The sequence below is a fragment of the Cupressus sempervirens genome, chromosome 7, assembly GCF_028749045.1.
Source record: "Cupressus sempervirens isolate cs-2001-9-10 chromosome 7, ASM2874904v1, whole genome shotgun sequence".
Classification (NCBI taxonomy): domain Eukaryota; kingdom Viridiplantae; phylum Streptophyta; class Pinopsida; order Cupressales; family Cupressaceae; genus Cupressus; species Cupressus sempervirens.
The window spans coordinates 786,151,521-786,171,895 of record NC_143124.1 but is presented as its reverse complement, the minus strand read 5'-3'; the positions used below and the strand labels follow the sequence as shown (position 1 = coordinate 786,171,895).

General features: G+C 35.8%; 1 protein-coding gene across 1 annotated transcript in view; it reads left to right on the top strand.

Moving 5' to 3' along the window:
• Positions 1 to 2,686, top strand: part of LOC149549700 (uncharacterized) — a 49,233-nt gene extending 46,547 nt beyond the window's left edge. Inside the window, exon 2 of the mRNA XM_089792988.1 lies at positions 2,323 to 2,686. Coding sequence (XP_089649114.1) covers positions 2,323 to 2,398 — 76 coding nt within the window. The 3' untranslated portion in view covers positions 2,399 to 2,686. The remainder of the gene's footprint in view (positions 1 to 2,322) is intronic.
• Positions 2,687 to 20,375: the final 17,689 nt, after the last annotated feature.

The following is a 20,375-nucleotide window of genomic DNA, read 5'->3' as shown; positions in this document are numbered from 1 at the left end:
AATTTTATTTCAAATCATTTTGTAATGATAAATTATTTTGATAATTTATTGGATATATTTAAGGTTTTTGAAAATTATTTAAGATGAACTTTAGGTGGAATTTTTTTTCGATTTTTTTCACCCTACCGAACTTGAACTCAACTCGAACTCAAACCTTGTGATTTAGGCTGGAACAACATGCTTAAAGGAGGATGGTTTCAATTTGATACAATCATGTTTGTGGCTTTTCACCTTCTCATGTTGACCTTCCTTCTCCAGAGCAACTTCTATCCGAGCAGATAATGGTCTGGCAACGGGTTTTCTCTATCTGTTGTGTGTCATATTTTTTATTAGCAACATACCTTGCTTGCATGCAGATATATCTCATGGCTTAGAGTTTAGTTTCTTCCTGGTTCAAATGTGTGTCATTTTCCATGGATTTGAGGTGGCAGGGTATGTGTTGTGACTGTAAGTGCCTGATGCCTCTAAACTGAAGGCATTCTATCTTAGAGTCAGCCCGTTATGATTCATTGGCACTGTGTGGGAAGAACAATAAGTCATCTTTTCCATTCATTAATTCCTTCTTACTTCTAGTCAGTATTATGGTGTGAGGACAAGAGGGTGCAATTTGTTTATTTTTGCTATCAGTATACTCTTCCTGTATCTGAATACAATGGAACTGTGGTGATGCAATATGTAATAACATTATCAATTTCAGATTATGCAATACAGAAATATGGATCATAAGTTATTTGCCAGTGTTTTGAAATCTTCTGCCCTTTCTCTGTTATCAATGAATGTCAATTGCAACATATGGAAGATAAGTCACAAATAGCATACTTGTCGAGCCCGAATATCTGAGATTACTTATCAGCAAATACAGAGAGAATTTATGGTAAATACTAAAAATTCAAGAACATATTTATTATCGAGCAAGGTATTTACATATTTATTAAAAAAACTAAAATGAAAAAATATTCATGGAAGAACTAGGAGCTGACCTTGAGGGTTGAATAATGCTTTGAATGCTTTGAACCAACATGTGGATTGGCATCACTGCTGCTTACCATGAGGCTTGACTAATGCTTTGAATCCTTTGAACCAACATGTGGATTGGCATCACTGCTCCTCTTACTCTTCCTGAATCCTTATTTTTTCTCTTCCCCTCACAACCTGCTGTTAGAAATTTAGAGTTTAAATGAGGCTTAAGGTCCTATAGGTAAGTTTTTAGTGTGTTTAGTATTTGGGTGGGGCTCATAAGGCATTAGGGTTTGGGTTTAGGCATTTATTTCATTTTTTTCGTCTTCTTGCAAGTATCTTTTCCATCTTTGTGTCATGGAGATGCTTAGGTATCCACAAGACGTTCAAAAGACACTTGGCGGTCCACTAGATATCCAAGGGATGCCCCAATGCCTCTGTGAACCTCATATTCAATAAATAAAAAATAAAATTTTTACGCAAATTTGTGTAATCGTAAATGCAGGAAAATAATCACTTGAATTCAATTCAAAGCAATAAAATTTGTAAATTTTGCATGCTATAAAAGATCGAATATGTAAAAAAATTATGAATATAAAGAAGAAAAAAACCAACTACCTTGCAAATCTGAAATACAGACTCCAGAAAATCATTCTTTGAGTCTCCTAAACATCCGTGCAATTTTCTCTAGATTGCTGTAATGCAGATGCATGTGCAACACGAGTGTACAGGACTTTTAAAGCTGCAAACCCATGTTTTTGGAGTGTTATTGATGTTTATCATGCATAGGTGCAAATGGCAGGGTCAGACTCCTTAAGTACCTTGTGAGTACTTGGCACAAAATTTGCTAGTCTTGCCAAAAGCTTGTGATAGACAGCCACAAGTTTACTTCATTAAAACTCGGTAGGAAAAATAGGATGTGATTGTTGATTCACCAAATTTTCTAACTACCATATTATTTAAAATGGTCCCAGCTTTTAAAATTTTACTTGAAATCATTTCGGCAGGATTGCTTATAAATACTAACGTGTTATTAGTCATGCCATTAAGGATATAATTTATATATTGGTTGTTGACCTTTCAAATTTTAAAATAGTCAGAAGTGATCTTTCATTCATGTTATTGTTTTTTGATAGGTTCATTCATGTTTATTGTGAATCATATTGTGATAGGTCTTTATTAGCTGGCCAATCACATTATTTTTCTTTTCCCTGATCCAGTCATATTCACTTGTGAAGTATTATCACATGTTGTCAATTTCTATTTTCAAGTGTTATTTTGATATGCTTCATCTTTACAAGGAGGATATACATATTTGTAATGGTTTTTTAAACAGCTTTAATGATTTGAATACCATGATTGCAGATACTCTGATAGTCAATACAATGGAAATAATCACGTGAAACGGTGTGGATGTGGTTCTATATATTGTGACCTTTAAGATTGAGATCGTAAATACATCAATCTTCAGCATCCCCCTCTAAGGATGAGTTGGCCTCAATTTTTGTATTTGAACAATTTATAATGGAGATGAAAACTTCTGTTATTTCAAAATTAAGTAGTGAATTTTACGAGTTTACTTATTCTAAAATGCAAGATAACTTCCATTTTCAAGTATCTCAGTCAGGTCCTTTAGTTTCACGTTCTCTTGGTGAGCATAAATGTCCTTGTTCCTGCTGATGTTCTACGAGTCAATACAATGAAAATGAAAACTTCTGTTATTTCAAAATTAAGTAGTGAATTTTACGAGTCTACTTATTCTAAAATGCAAGATAACTTCCATTTTCAAGAATCTCAGTCAGGTCCTTTAGTTTCACGTTCTCTTGGTGAACATAAATGTCCTTGTTCCTGCTGATGTTCTACGAGTCAATACAATGAAAATAAGCATGTGAAATGGTGTGGATGTGGTTCTGTATATTGTGATTATTAAGATTGAGATCTTATATACATCAATCTTCAGCATTCCCCTCTAAGTAAGGATGAGTTGGCCTCAATTTTTGTTTTTGAACAATTTATAATGGGGATGTAAACTTCTGTTATTTCAAAATTAAGTAGGAAATTCTGTGAGTTTACTTATTCTAAAATGCAAGATAACTTCCTTTTTCATGTATCTCATTTAGGTCCTTCGGTTTCATGTTCTCTTGGTGAACATAAATGTCCTTGTTGTAACAAACTAATTTTCATAACCAATTTAAATCACCTAATAATCTGATTTAATAAGTAACTGATTCCATTTCATATGACAATGACTTCCATTAACTAACTACAGTGAAAGTAACTGTTTCTTTTTTAACTGTATTTCATGCTCAGCTGATATAACGAGATCAAAATAAATAAATACATTGCTAACATTGTAACCTTTTCTAATTGATAACATATTCAGCTGAAAACAAAGTAACAACTAACTTCTATATCAACTAATATATTCATTCAAATTATGCTATTAGAAAACTAATCTATCGATTATTCTTCAAAGGATTGAAAGTAACAGTGCAAAAGAAACATACATAAATAACGGAAGAATCCCTTTATCTTGTTGTTCAAGCCTCGACATTGGTGAGAGAAGTATTGACATAGACTTAACCTCCCAATTTCGAACCATACTTATACACATCTTAACTTATTAGAACAACCCTCCCTACCTCGAGATCGGGCTTGGGATGTTCTTTAGTCTAACCATCCAAGCTACCTGGTGGTTTGAGTGCCCCATTAGTTATACTTATATGATTGACATCTATGGACAAACAAGTGATCTCAAGATTGGTACATATGCTTATAACTACTTTGGCCAAGGATTTCAATTGGGTTCGTGAATCCGATCACCACCACTCAACTTGATAACAGATTCCATTATCGAGACATGCATGAGCTATTAATTATTTATTATTCCAATCTAATTTCATTATTTGTTTTTGCAGGTTTATTTCCACCTCTTCACCATTCAATGACTTCTCTGCCAAGTGAATTCCTCAGTGTTTGCATGATTATGAACATTTTGATATTGTTTTACACCTCTTCACCAATTCTATGGCTTCTTTGCCATGTGAATTCCTCGGTGTCCACATGGTTATGAGCATTCTGATGTTGTTTTACACCTCTTGACCAATTCCTTGGCATCTTGTCGATGAATTCTTCGGTGTTAAAAGTGTTCTGAATATGTTTGAAAAATTTATTAAAGCATGTGCATTGATGTGGATTTATGTAATCAATCAAGTTTGATACAACTACCAAAGGAATTCATAAATGATATATACTCAGGAATACTCGGTAAATGATCTCATATACACTTCATAATACAAACAGCTAGTATTATAAATTGATCTCTATTTAACATGTCTAGTCGACTGTGGATGGATACTCAAATCATAGAGAACAGGATTTGGAAATCATATTTAATTTATTCTCAACCCTATCATTATGTACCGACTAAAGATAGATATTAAACTCAGTAAAATCTAATCATGATTTACATTATTTCTATGGTATTCAATCTTGAAAATAGGAAGATTTGTGTTCAGTCGACTTATCTTTGAAAACAAAATAAAAGGAAATCAGGAGTCGTGACTTGTGATTGGATTGTATCTCCCTTGCTCTAGTCAGGGCTCTTGTCCACCCACTAATTTGAGACTAATTCCAGACTTCAGTCGTCGGCAATATTAAGAAGAAAATAGGGATTAAGGGTGTGAATGAGGAAGGGTATTCGACTGTGAATTCAATATGAAAGCGCAACAATATGGAGATATGAGAGAATAGAAGATAGAAGGAGGTATGCTCCATCTAATTCGATCATGGCTTCTTAAAGACTTAGTCGAGACTCCTAGGCTTCTATTAGTTTCCAAGATGACTATTCGAATACAACATGAATTTGATTTTGAAAATAACTTAAGGGAAAAGAAATAAGGAGGAATTGAAGAGTTTAAACTTTATTTTATTATTATATGCTCTTATATACATTAACGTAAATATATTGATGAGGTGACATCATTAGATTATATTATAATAGTTTATTGGTGCCATTTCATTTTTATATTTATGTGTTTGTATTTAAGTGTTTATTATAATGATAAAATAAGAAGATTTAATATTAAATATTTTAAAGGTATGAATTATATTTTAATTTAGATTATTTTATGTTTTTATTATATTGTTTTCCTAATAGCTCATGTGGTCCCATAATGTAACCTGTGGACAAGTCTTCGTATCCTTTCCAAGGGAGTCTTAGGTCGTACTTGCCAATCCTGATGACTGAACCAAATGACCATATCTCATTCTGATGATCCAGTTTCACAATGCTTCCCCTCTCTTCAGTCTTCTCCTGTAACCACCCAAGCAAAACATTCTCGCCAAAACATTAATTCAAAAATGTATTGATCGTTAATTCAAATCAAACAACTGCTAATTATCTAATAACAATTATAGGTTACTGGTTATTTCATCAACATCTATAATAACTAACTCATTTCACATGATCATGAAAAGAAATAATTCGTTAATAGTTGGTACAATGTATATAGATAACTAACTCGTTTCATATGATCAAGAAGAGAAATAATTTGTTAACAGTTGATACAACGTTTATAAATAACTAATTCATTTCACATGATCAGGAAAATAAATAATTCATTAAACAAATAGTTATGAACAAATTAAAAAGTAGGGCAAAATTTGGGATGTAACATACTCTCCTCTTTTGATTTTTCATCGTCCTCGATGAACATGCTAACAAAACTTAAGCAATACTTATTTAGTTTATACAGGAAGAAAAGAAATATTCAATTTCCAGTTTCGAAGAAAAGATGGCGGTATTTTTGAAAAATTTCATGATAATCCTCCCAAGTGGCATTATCCCTAGCATATTGGTCCCACTTGATCGTGCACTGAGTCACCTCCTGATTTCGTAAGTGGAACTTATGCACCTCGAGTATTCTGAGTGGTTTTACCTCTACCACCCTTAGTTCTCGCACCTACAATAATTTCCAATCAATCATATGATCATGGTGGATAATGTACTTTTTAAGATATGACACATGGAATACGTCATGCAACCTGGCAAGCCCTGGTGGTAAAGCAATTATGTAAGCTACTAGGTTTACAACTTTTAGTATTTCAAAGGGCCCCACATATCTCCTAGTTAATTTAGCATTCTTACCAAACTTGATGGTACTCTTCTGAGGTTTAACTCTTAATAATACCTTCGCTCCTACTGAAAATTCTCTAGGTGTTCTTTTGGCATCAACATAACTTTTCTGTCTGTCGTTAGCTTCCTTTAACCTTCGATGAATTTGGATTACTTGCTCTTCCATTTCTTGAAGCATTTCAAGTCCAACAATGATTCTATCTTCCAACTGATTCCAACTTACTAGAGTTCTACAGTTATGACCATACAAGGCCTCAAAGGGAGCCATTTTAATGGTGGATCGATAGGAGTTGTTATAAGTAAATTCTACCAAGGGTAGGTATGTTTGCCATTGGTACTGTTGGTCTGTACAATATACTCTCAAGAGATCTTCTAATACTTGATTCACCCGTTCTGTTTAACCATCTATCTTAGGATGATAAGTTGAACTAATGTTTAATTTAGTACCCAAGGTTGAAAATAATGTTTGCCAAAATTTGGAAGTTATCCTAGTATCCCTATCTGAAATAATTTTCTCTGGAATTCCATGTAATCTGAAGATTTCTTTTATGAATTTATGGGCAATCTCTGGTAGTCCATCAGTTAAATTTCCTGGTATGAAATGAGCAACCTTTGTCAATCTATCAACTATGACCAAAATGGTATTGTGTCGATTTCGTGTCATGGGTAATCCTTGTACGAAATCTATGGATATTACTTGTCGTTTCCACTCAGGTACCTCATTAGGGTTAGGCCCGTTGGGTACCAATTTTCTACTTTTACTCTTTGGCATTCCAAACAACTAGCAAAAAATTCTGTTATTTCCCTTTTCATTGCTTTCCAAAAATATAGGGGTTTTATATTAGATAGCATTTTTGTTACTCCCAGGTGTCTTGAATATGGAATTGAATGGAATTTTTCTAAAATCAGTCTTCGAAGTTTAGGGTCGCTGGGTACATAGATCATGTTGTGATATCTTAGTAATCCATCCTCTTCTAAGCTAAACTCTCAATACTTGGGATCTTGTGGGTCCTTGATAAGAGCTAGGCTGATTTCTACATAAAACTCATCACATTCTAAGTGTTGCAAAATTTGATCTTTTAACCTGAAGTTTACAGCAGTTATTGCAGAGATGTGCCTTCTTCGGCTTAGGGCATCTGCCACATTTTATTTTCCTTACATTTAATATAACTTATATCGAACTCAAGATATATTTCAAACTATGATGATCGGATTTAAGTTCAAAAGGTTTCTCGATTAAGTAATGTCTCCACATTTGCAAGGCATGCACAATAGCCGCTAATTCAAGATCATGGGGTGCTTTATTTTGTTCATAATTTTTCAGTTTTCTGGATTCATAAGCAATAACTTGTTCATCCTGCATTAACACACCTCCTAATCCTTCTTTGGTTGCATCTGTTATAACTATGAATTCTTTTTTGTGGATCAGGTACTTTTAATATGGGTGCTGTAGTTAGTTTTTCTTTAAAAAACTCGAAGGTTGTTTGACATTTTTCTATCCAGATAAATTTCTTCCCCTTCCTCTGAAGCGATGTGATTGGATAGGCTATCATTGAGAAATTTTTGACAAACTTTCTATAGAATCCTACTAATCCCATAAAGCTTCTAACCTTTGATACATTTCTAGGTATAGGCCATTCCTTAATTGCTTTTATTTTTGATGGATCTACAACTATGCCCTGAGCTGATATAATGTGCCCTAAATACTAAATTTCCTTTTGATAAAAAGCACTTAGATAATTTCCTATACAATTTATGTTCTCTTAATCTTTGCAAAACTATTTCTAAATGCCTTTGATGTTCTTCCTCGTTCTTAGAATAGATTAAAATGTCATCTATAAAGACCAATACAAACTTATCTAGACAGTCTTGAAATATGTTGTTCATTAAGTTCATAAAAGTTGTTGGGGCATTGGTTAACCCGAATGGCAATACTGTAAACTCGTAATGTCCATACTTGGTTCTAAATGCGGTTTTATGTATATCTTCGTCCTTTATACGAAGTTGGTAGTATGTTGACCTTAAATCAATTTTTGAAAACATTGTCATGCCCTTCATTTGATCAAAGAGATCATCTATCCTAGGTAATGGGTACCGATTTTTTATGGTAACTTTATTGAGCATTCTATAATCTATGCATAATCTCATGGTTCCATCCTTCTTCCTCACAAACAATACTGGGGCTCCCCATGGTGAGACACTAGGTCAGATTAGTTAATTCTCTAACATATCCTGAAGTTGAATATGCAATTCCATTAATTCAACAATTGTCATCCTATATGGTGCCTGAGATAAAGGTTCTGCTCTTGGTATCAAATCTATGTTGAAATCAAATGCTCGGGAAGGGGGCAATCCAGGAAGTTCTTCAGGAAACACATCTTGATAATTTTTTAAATAGGGGTATTCTTCCTTGAAGGATTCTTTTAACTTTTCTCAAATTTCCCCGTCTTTATAAATATAGTCATCTCCATAAGTGGTGGTTTTAGATTCCCTTGTGTCCTCAATCATAATTGCAAAAATCTCACAACCCTTTCTTCCATATCTTTAAAGTTGCATTGTAGAAATCTGTTTTGATCTAATTTCATGTTTAATCCTTGTAGTGCTTGTTGGTCTACCTCGATCATCCACACAGCTTACAGTTTTGGCAAGACAATCTACCTTGGCCTTATGTTCACAGAGTAAATTGATTCCTATGATAATGTTGTATGACCCAAGAGGTGCTACAAGTTCAATTGTATTGAAAAATTTGAAAAGTCAACCTAAGCTTCAAATAGGCACTGTTCTACCTTAGCCCTTGACTAGTTTGCATACTCGACTGTCCATGGTTTTGCCATAAAGCTAGATCTTTTTGAAAACCTACTTAATAGTTTAGGTGATATAAAACATCTAGAAGCTCCAATATTAATTAAAATGGACACAGAGTTTTCGTAGATCTTACCTGGATTTTCAATGGGGCCTATCTGTTGTTCTGTCTGCCTATTATCCAGGGCTGCATGAATCCTCTGCTGAAAGACTTGTTGCGGTAGAGGTGGTCATTGTGGCTGGTTAGCATTGGGTTTACTGGGGCACTTATTAGCATAATGATCTCCTCCACAGGTAAAACATCTTGCCAATGGTCCCTTCTTTTCATTATTCTTGTTATTCTTATTTGTATTGAAATTGCTTTTAACATCCTTAACTCCATTGCCCTTGGACTCTGGTTTACTATACTTGTAGTCCTTAAATTGTCTTTTCTGGGGTCCAAAATCAACACCCTTTTAATTCTAGGTTGTTTTTTTCTTATTGTCTCAGATGGAGTCATCCTTCTTGATCTTATGTTCTTGCCGAACAACCTTCTCTAGAGTTTCCTCCATGGTTTGGGCAGTGAGAACATCTACAGCTCCGCCTATTCTATTGTTTGAACCCATAATAAATTTCTTCACCTTAATGTTGGTATCCTGCTGATATGGTGGTACATATTTTAACAGTCCGGTGAACTTCTCCGAGCACTTACGTACTGACATGTCCCCTTGCTTTAGGTTTTGAAAATCTAAAAGTTTCTAATCATAGAAGGTTTGAGGTAACCAATGATTTCTTAAAATGGTTACAATTTTTTCCCAAGTGATCTTAGTGAATTTTAATCTAATAGAGGGATAGGGATTTAATTAACAATTAAACTATGGGTTGTCATATTGATAATTAATTAGACTACAATTAATTAATTGAATTAATTAGTTAGGGGGATAATATACATTAATTAAACATGTAATACTTAAGCAAGAATGCCTTAGATGAGAACTAAATAGTATTACCTGATTGTGTAATAAGATTTAGATGTTTACATCTTCAAGCACAAAACTTCGATAACATGAAGAAAACATGAGAAAGAAGTATCAATTGTTTTTCAATGTAAAAGATCAATATGCATCTCTCTAAAGATGAAGGAACTCCTTGTATGCATTACAGGAAAAGTAAGCTCCAACTATTGTATTGTGGGTAAATGAAAAATAGAGATAAAATTAGGTATTTGCTTTATTATTTCATTCTTATTTGTATTAAAGCTATTTTCTTATTCTCAATCCATTCATAAAGAAGAAGAAAAAGTGCTTAAAAATATATACTAAGATTTATAGAGAAATCTTGAGTTGATCAGGAACTTCCCAGAGCTATCTAAAGCAAAGATATTCATAAAAATGCTAACTCAAGAGCTACTCAGATTGTTAGAAGCCAGTTGAAGAGGTGCTAAAAAGGTGAATTTAATAAATCTAAAGACTCAAGAATACACAAGAGCAAAAGTCGAAGCGAATATCAGATCCCTCTTCTACTGGTTCATCATCTTCTAAGAAGAAGGAGAAAAAGAAGACTGAGACTCCTACCTATTCCTATTGTCAGAAAGGATCTCATGATGAGGCACATTGTTTTTAGAAGAGATTTGATGGCTATGAGAAACAAATTGCAGATTTGCAAGCTCTTCAGAAGAAGAACGTTGTTTCTTCTCCATCCTCTTCTACCTCATAGGGGTCTGCCTTTCATTCTTCTTCCACATATTTTCCATCTACATCAGATCTTGGAAAAGGTCATGCATTACAGGCTTTCATTGCATCTCCTTCACAGGTTCCTTGGATACTAGATTCAAGTGCTTCTCACCATATGACATCTTCTCAAGGTGTCTTCTCTACTCTTGAGACATCTCCTACTCCTCATATTCTGATGGGGAATAACACTACCCTACTAGTCTGTGGGAAAGGTTTAGTTTGCATCCAGGATGGTATATTCAATGATGTATTGTATGTTCCATCTTTGCCTGCCAACCTTCTCTCGATTTCTCAGATTACACATAGCGGATCAGGGAAGACAGTTGAGTTCACTGCTGATTCAATTTTCATTCAAGATTGTGCCACAAGAGGCCTTATAGCTACAAGGATAGTTGATTCTTCCACCCGTCTCTATACCTTCTCGCACTTTTGCCCACCATCTCCATTTTTAGAGCATGCCTCTTCTCTTTTGTAGGAGCATCATGTGGTGTAGTCCAGATACTTGAACCTTTGTATTGTTCGTGAGATCCCTCTTTTGACTGCCACACCACATCTAGTTGAGGGATTTTCTCCTCTATAGGATTGTTCTTTCGCTCTACCTGATCCTCCAACTTCATTCATTGAAACTCTAGGAGCACTTGTTGCGGATACTACAATGGACATTGATGACAGTGTCATCACACCTGCCTTGGGGATTCCTTTTCCAGATCCTCATATTTTTTCCTTTGGGCATCAGCTAGGCCTTCCAGTTTCCCCCCTCATTCAAGGGTTCCCTTGTTATGTGCCCTTGTTCCTTCCACATTGGAGTTTCATTAGTTCGATCATTTCTACAGGAGCTCCATCATTCTGGGGGGCTTTGGTGTCTATTCTCATGGGGATTCTAGTTGTACTTATGGTTTTGAGAGAGTCTCTTGAGCTATTTATGGTGGAAGTTGTCCTTGGGGGGTCTTGTTGAGGCCTTCCTTCATTTTTTTAGCATGTTTGTACTTACCTCTTTTTGGGGGAGGGTTTTTCCCATGAAGAGGTTGCATCTCTTTGCATTGTACATGGGTACCTAACATGGCCTCATTGCCAGGACCCATTTTGCATTTCATCTTAGTTTTGTGAGCTTAAGGAATTCCTCTTAGTTTTGTGAGCTTAAGGCATTTCATCTTAGTTTTGTGTGCCAATCATGCCTCAGATCTTGTGTGCTAACTGAGACATCAACGTATGCACATTGGGTTTCGCTTTTTTTGGCAAAAGGGCATTTTTTTTGCTGTTGCACCTTCTTTTTTAGTGTGACACATGCCTTATTTTTTGAGATTCACATGGAATTGGATCTTCTTTTGTGGTTCACAATCCTTTTTTAACTAGTCAAGCTTTTATGTGGTTGGTCCTCGCACCAAGGACTTTTTTGGCCCCCTTGATTACAAAGCTAGGTTCAATGCACATTGTTTGGTGTTGACTGTGATTAAAGTGTGCTTGTTTGGTGGTTTTATCAACAGAGGCCCCACACTTTTGTGCTCAAGCGTAGACTAGTGAATCAAGGCCCCATAAAATTCCATGTTCAACCACACATGCTTTATTTTGGCATCACCTTTTTTGGGTGTTGACAAAATTTTTTCATCATTCCTATGCATGTTGATTTGGGGACTCTTCACTTTTTGGTAGATTTTTAATGGCAGTGTGGAGCAAAAACACATGGGAATTTTTTTTCGCCACTGAACTTTTTTGGCACCGACCCTTTGATCCAGTGATAGGTATTTTTTTGTCATCCCATTTTTCTTTTCATCGATTGGATTTTTTTTGGTAGGGGTAAATTTTCAAGCATTTTTTTTTGCCTCGACAACCATTTGATTGTCAAATTTGTGCTTATCACTCACTGACATCAACACTCCTGTCACCCCTTCTGGCTTTGCTTGGATCTATCTTAGGCATACAAACTCTGTTTTCCACAAATGAGATATTTTTAGAAAGCTAGTTCCAAGCTCATCACAGTGGTGCAAGTAATTTTCAGTTTTATGTTTTTTATATGACTTTTTTGCTATCAAAGCTAGGGATTCTATTTTGCACTCTAAGAGACATATCTTGAGCATCTGATCTCTGATCTGGAAATTCTTTATATCATTTGAAAGGTCTTTTAGAACTCTTTCTAGTAATGTTGGTTATTTTTCTAGATCCTGCTCCAAGTACATTTTATTCTTTTTTTTTTGCAGTTTTGCATTCTGGTGTATAGCTTGGTTGTTTCAGGTCTAGGGATCAATTTTTTTACTTTAGATGATACCTCATGGGTTGTATTACTTTTGTATCAGCCTTATGTCTCTTTAGGTCTATTTAGACATCATTTGTATGCATTCTTATAAACACACTAAGATAAAGTACCATATTGCATATGCATTTTTATTTTAGTTGTTTTGTCTTGTTTTTCCTTCCAATTCAAGCAGTGTCATTTGAGAACACTCATATAAATTATTGTATTCTTGGGATTCATTATATCTTGTGCCTTATTGTATATGCACTATTCTGATTAAAGTGTGGTAGGGTTTCAATGTTTTGCCTTTGTTTTCCATCTTCCTTTGTCCAATGAGTTTCCCTTCTATGACATTAGCCTTATGACATGTCTAAGATTGATCACATCAGTACACACATCTTGATCATGGTTCCTTGACATGAAATTATTTTGGCTCACTTTTCTAGTTTCCTATCACCTCACCCTTGTCTGCATTAGGGAGGGTTCTTCTATTTGTAATTATGCTTCCTTGGTTTGATGGAGTGAGCTATGCATTCAATATTTTTTCATATGTACTAGGCATATGCAATGGCAGGGTACTGTAATCACCTAAAAATAGTCATCTAGACTACTAGCCCCCCTTCTCAGCATTTTGGCTAAATTAATTAATCATTTACTTAGACCAAATTGCTAATAATCAATTAATTTGATTATAAACTATAGTTTGACTATGCCATCCTAAGTTCATTATTTGATTAAAAGAACATGTCCCCTTTTAATTAAATAAAATACCCCATTCTTCTAGAACCCACTTAAAGTGCACACATAAAGTCCTCTAATTTTTAAATTAAAAGAAAAAGGCTTTGTGATTTTTTTCTTATATGACAAGTCAACTTATATTCTATTGGTTGACTTGTGTGTGCACATGGATCACTCATCTTTTAAAATTCCATCATTGATCATCCACCATCTTCATCTTGATCTCTACTATCCGTACAACTTTAAAAGGGAGAGAGCTTTCCCCCTCAAAAGAATCCACACTCTTGAGTATTGTTATGTTGCAGGTTTACTATTCAAATTCTTGAGAGCTCTTAGTGGAGAACTTCTATTTCTTGTCTACATTCTCTCATCCATGGCATTGTTGGCATATAGCATTTTAGCATAGTTGCATGTTAATGTAGTTTCTTTACAATAGCTTAGCTCAAATAGTAATTAGTTGGATTTGTAACACTTGCATATTGCTTAGAATAACTGCACTTTGCATTCTCATTTCTAGCTTAGCTTCCATATTGCATTGCATCATTGAAGAGCTCCTTGTGGACATTTGCACTCTTGCATCTTGTCTTTGGAACCTCCCATTGCATGGTTTACTAGCAAGAAGAGTATTCTTAAGGCTCAGCTAAGAGCTATTGTACTTGAAACAAACTCTCTTGCACTCTGTGGCTAGGGAGCTCCAAGCCAGCATCCAAGCATTCTGAATTCAATGGAATCCCTTGAATAGAAGGGTTTGGAGAGGGATACTGTCTTAGTGTACATTTTTGGTGCCCACCGTGGGGCAAAACATCAAGTTTTGTCCTCTACTTTACTGTTTTCATTTGCATTTTCGCTTACTGTCTACAGTTTTTTTCTTTTTTCAGTTACAATTTTTGGATGACATTTTTCCAATTTTGTACGACAGTTTTCATAATTGTTGGGCGATACTTTGTTGGAAATAGTGTCGCATGACTATATTGTACTCTATCACCCCAGTATAGAAAATTCTATCGTCTAGCTTAGGAAGAAATATCGCACAGGAAGGCTCTATCGCACACTCATACTGAGAAGTATCCTACAACAATCTTCTAGTAGAAACTATCACCAGACTTGAATTTTTTTGTTGTTTAAGGTGATTTTGTCAATTTTTCACTGGCTTCTTGATGCTTACTAGTTCTTACAGGTTCTCAGTTGTTTTACAGAGGTTCTTGTTTATAGATTACATATTATTTTTGAAGCTAACTTGTGGGGCGAATGGTTGTGATTGTAGGGTGTTGTCTTGAAGCATTAACATTGCCTAAATTGCCTAAAAGAATGAATGTCAAAGCTTTAGATGCATAAGGGCTACTAACACTTGTTTGCAGGGCTGTCTAATGCATAAAAACCCAACTTGCTTGCTTTTTTTATTTCATGTGCAACATCTAATAGTTGTTCATTTTTTTAGGCACATTAAACTTGCAATTGGGATTCCTTGGTGATAGGAGAGTATGCTCTTCACCCTTGCAGTGAATCAAAAATCTTGACCCACCTTTGGATTTCAAAAGCAAGCGGATAATTGGATCTTCTTGGCATGTTTGGGGAAGCAATCGAGGTAGAAGATTATGCTCTTCACCCTTGAGGTGAATCAAAAATCTTGAACTTTGAGAGTAGATCCATTTTGTCTTAGTTAGGATCCTTTAGAGGGCTTGCTCTTGTACAACCTGAGGGGAATGACCCAAGAGGGGACAAGCAGATTACCTGGCTCTTCCAACCCACTATAAACTAGGGGCTATCAAGGACACAAAACCTTGGTAGAAATAGTGTTTGTCTTCACTTAGTGTGATCGCTTATGAGATTTCGACCATAAAGAGATCACTAGGCAAGAATACTTAAGGTGCTCTTGTGACCACGAGGTCTATTACCCACCACAAGGTGGGATGTCCCTTAATTGGGTGCAGGAGGAACATTACAAATAAAAGCCCTTTCTAAACACCCTAGGTTAGTATCTACTCTATTTTTCGCTCAACTTCTTGGTGCAAGGATTGATCCTAGTGGACTACCTGGATCACCCCAGGATTTATACCCACCATATGTGTTCCCTTGGTTGTCCTTATGGAACTTCCATGAGAAAGCCAATATCTCTTGTGGGTAACCACTTGGTGTGAGGCGAAGGAGCATCAAGCGTGGGCCAAGTTGTTGAGTAATGAACTATGACTCTAAGGTAGATTTCTTGGCTATTGTTTTCAAATGTGTTGACCAATGTTAATGTTCTTACAAATCAAACATCTCGGTAATATTGGTAGAAAGGTTGGTCTAATATCACAAATGCATGTTGGCAAGGTTGTTTTTACCCTTGTTCAACTATTTGAGACATGTTAAAACCCCTACTATTTGCAAACCTTGTTGATAATTGATACGAACTGAAATCTCACAGTCTGATCCAAAAAATTACCTGATTGTCAAACTAAAACACAAATTTGGAGTCAAAATTGGTCCTTTTTGCACAAAAATTGGCACTTTATTGCCTATTCTCTAGAGAAATATCGTGCAATAGTCTTTTTGCAAACTTGTGTTGCTCGTTTGTTGTAAAGTCCATCGCCTTATTATACTAAGTTTTATCGTCTCGCCTTGTGTGAACTATTGCTCAAGAGATAAGTATCGTAGGAGTGTTCTAAACTGTGTCGTACGACATATTATGCTGTCTCACTATCGCCTGGTTTCTAAGAAAGTATCACCTGAGATTATTTACTGCCAAAATAGGGTCTATGTTTTAATTTTTTTGATTTAGGATCTTGTCACCCTAGTCCCTCCTGGTCCTGGTTTCACATAGATCTGTTAGGCATTATTTGAAGTTAAAAAAATGGGTTTAGTCCATTGGATATAAGTCTTGAAACATCGTTGATGAATCACTTGTCAAAATCTGGTTACCATTCGATATTAGCTACTCGCTATTGAGCTTCTTGCTTGCTCGCTCAACTCAAGTCATCGATGCTATAAGTTCTTGAGCACTGTTTGACAAGCCATCTATTATACTTTGACAGGTGACTGATCTTGATTGTAAGAGCTTCAAATTTGACATACTTTTCTTGTCCTATTAAGGAAAGACAAGTCCTTACATGCCAGTTACAATTAGATTTCAAGTTGGTAGTGGTTGTCATACCCCTTTTGTCTTCAAGCAATTGGAAACCCCATCTAGATGTCCTCATGGACAACCTTGTGTGGAGGACCCTAAATCTACTCAAACACAAACAACCAATGTTAGGCATAATCCACTTTACAATTTTAAAAATTTTTTTGGTACACCCTGTGAGACACCTAAGGGTGAGAACAATTTGGTCACCATGGTGCACCCCGATGAAGTCCAACATTGCTTATAAGAACAAGCACATGAAAATCAAAGGATCCTAGAAGCCATGTACGCTAGGGAGAAAGAACATCAATGAGTAGAAAATGATAACCATACCCACCATGAAGGGAACAGGGGGAATTGCTCTCGAAATCCTTTTGATGGCAATGATGGCAACAAAACACCTCCAAGAACTCCTAGAGTCACCGTGAGTGCATGCCCTTCCCATTATGAAAGTGATGAAGAAGGAACCAACAAGGATGTTATAAAATTCCAACAATATCATAGTCTTGCTCAAAAATTGATGCTTAGAGCTTTAGAGGAAATCAGAGACTAGTACTTCCAATACATGGTAGCAAGGGGGTGGAAACTCCCTTAAGAATTTGATGTGGAATGCATAATTCAAAAATGAGAACCCACTAAAGCTAAAATCTTAAGGGAAGAAATACAAGAACTAAGGAAAAAATTTACACAATTGCAAACATCAAAAGAACCACCCAAAACTTCATTGGTTGAATCAATATGCACTCTTCCATTTGATAGGAGTCTATACATGCTACCATTTCCTAAGGATATAGAGGTTCCTAAATATGACAAATACAATGGAAATGGTGACCATCATGATCATGTGAGGCATTTTTATGCTCTCAACATGGATTTTATGCATGAAGATACCTTCCTTATGCGTCTATTTCCTAGGAGTCTAAGAGGGCAAGCTATGGAATGGTTCACAAAATCGAGTCCTCTTCTTGAAACATTTGATGAACTTGCACAATGCTTTATCTAGTAATACTCCTATAGCATTCAACATCCTATAATTGTGCTGGACTTATGCAACATCAAACAAAAATTGAGAGAACCTTTTGCAACATATCTTCAATGATGGAGATCCTTATACTCTCAGTACCCTCGGCAAGTTCCTGAGGCTAAAAAATTGACATTTTTGTCAATACGCTTGTACCAGAGCTATACTTTGATCTAAGAAAATAGTTACATCCTTCTACACCATGGGTGAGAGTGCGTATCACATTGAAGATGTTGCTATTAAAAAGTGTGACATTGTTATAAACAAAGACAAAAATAACAATGGAAATGGTAAAGACAAAGGTAAACCTTGGAATAAAAACAAGTATGTTGTCAATGATGGAGTAGTGGACACTCCTAAGACCAAGGGACTTGCATTTAACTTTTCTATTGCCATCCATGCTACAAAACAACAAGAAAATGTGAAACCACAAACATTTGAGAAGAGCTCTAAGTTTAGCAAGAAACGATGTGTTTATAAACCAATGGTTGAGCCTTATGAAATGGTCTTAAAAGTGTTAACTGCAAATAAGATGGTTACCTTACTAGATAATTCTTGACCCTATGACCCACTCGTCAAACCTCCATGATGGAGAGAGGATCATATCTGCAGTTATCAATGAAGCAAGGGTCATAACAGTAAAAAATGTTTTAAGCTCAAAGATGTAATTCAAGATCTTACCGATGAACGAAAAGTTGTCACAGATGGCCTTGTCAAAAATGTTGACCATAAAGCTTTTAAACAACCCTTTCCAGAATATGAGAAAGGTGAAACCTCCAAAACCGCTAAAAAGAATCATGATGCCAAGATCAACTATGTTTATGCTGACACAGGCAATGTTATAGGCATGCTTGAGCCCACTGAGTTTTTATGCATGAAAAGTTCTAATTATGACAACCAACATGAATATGAATGACCCAAAGTTGTCTTAAAAATGTGCAATATTCCTCAACACCATAATGACTCTAGACCTAAGGTGGTGCTCCGAGTGACCAAATCTTCCTCTTCACAAAGTGAACCACTTAATGTCGTCACTAGGGGGAAATCTAAGATTATCCTAAAAGTTTCTCATGATCCTAAGAATGCTTCATCTTCTAAACAACCAACTACTTCTAGGTTCTCCAACTATTACATTATTAGCCAACTACAATGTACCCTAGCCCTAATTTCCTTTTTCGAGTTGTTATAATTGTCCCCTTTGCACAAGGATATCCTCGAACTGCCAATGTTCCTACAGATGTTGACGCGCAACGATTCCAAGCTATGGTGAACCATATCTCTTCACCTCATTACCTCACATTTTCTGAAGAAGATGATCAAGCTCTCAATCATCCCCACAACCTTTCTCTCCATGTCGAAGTCCAAATCTTCTGCACTCACATTCGTTGAGTCTTGATAGACAATGGTGCAGGGTTAAACATAATTTCATTCAATCTAATTCAATAGTTGGGCATGTCTGAATTTGCCATCGACCCTAGGTGCAATATCACTATAAAAGCCTATGATGCGGTTGAACGACCTTCCAAAGGTCTAATTGTGTTTCCAATCAAAGTTGGTCCAGTTGAGAAGGATGTCATTTTCTAGGTCTTAGACATACCACTTGCATACAATTTGTTGTTGGGATGACCATGGATTCATGACATGAAAGAAATACCCTCTACGTACCATCAGTGCATCAAGTTCCCTTTTAATGGCACTGAGATAGTTGTCCCTGACAACAACTCGATGTCTATCAACACGTTATCTTCTGCTGAAACACAAGTTCCACATAATTGGTCTTCTCATGAGTCCACACCGTCCTTTACAGAGTATGAAAAGAAATTGAAAATGATGAGCCTTGGTAGGGGCAAATACACTAGACTCCATTGCTGCCCTATCCGTTTCCCCTTAGTCTTATGGGAGACCATCTGCTAAAAAAGAAGACTTCTACTTCCACCATGACCCTTTTTGGCACTTTTGTGCAGTCCTCAATTCCCCTAGATGTGGAGAAAGAAGAACAAGAAATTAAAGATTGGATATATAGGGGAAAGGAAGATGAGGAGAATGTCACAATCACTACCCCGATTTCTCCTAAACATTATGGAAAAGGATATTTAAGATGCTTGCAAACATGGGCTATCAAGGCCATTGGTCCTTAACTGGTAATAAAAAAGCTCTAGTTGAACCTTTAAGTCATACTCAAGGTCGTGATGCTCGAGATATTGCTGGCCTAGGATTTGGGTTAGAGGATGATATACCAACATTTTCTCAAAGTACACCCATATCTAGTGAATCAGAAGATGATGATCCTCCCTTTGTTGCTGCCACTTCACAAGATGAGGAATTTAAACTTATAACTTCTCTTCTTTGGGGGGAAGAAACACTCACTACTAATGATGATGCTAAAACTTCCACCTCTAAATAGCCAGATAAAGATGAATCTAACGATGAAGACTTGAATAGAGGACAGATTAGACAAAATATTTCTCATCTAATTGCTAGAGATCATAATATAGACTCTCAAGAGTATGAATGGGAAAGTTTATTAGACTCCTCTTGTGAACTAGGAGTGGATGTTATTCACGCCAATGCAACCCAACCAAATGTGGTAGACAAGTCTAGTAGAGGGTCAGATGAGTTTGGCTCACAAAATGCTTTAGTAGACCATGTTGGTCCCTTTAGGTCTATTCTTGATT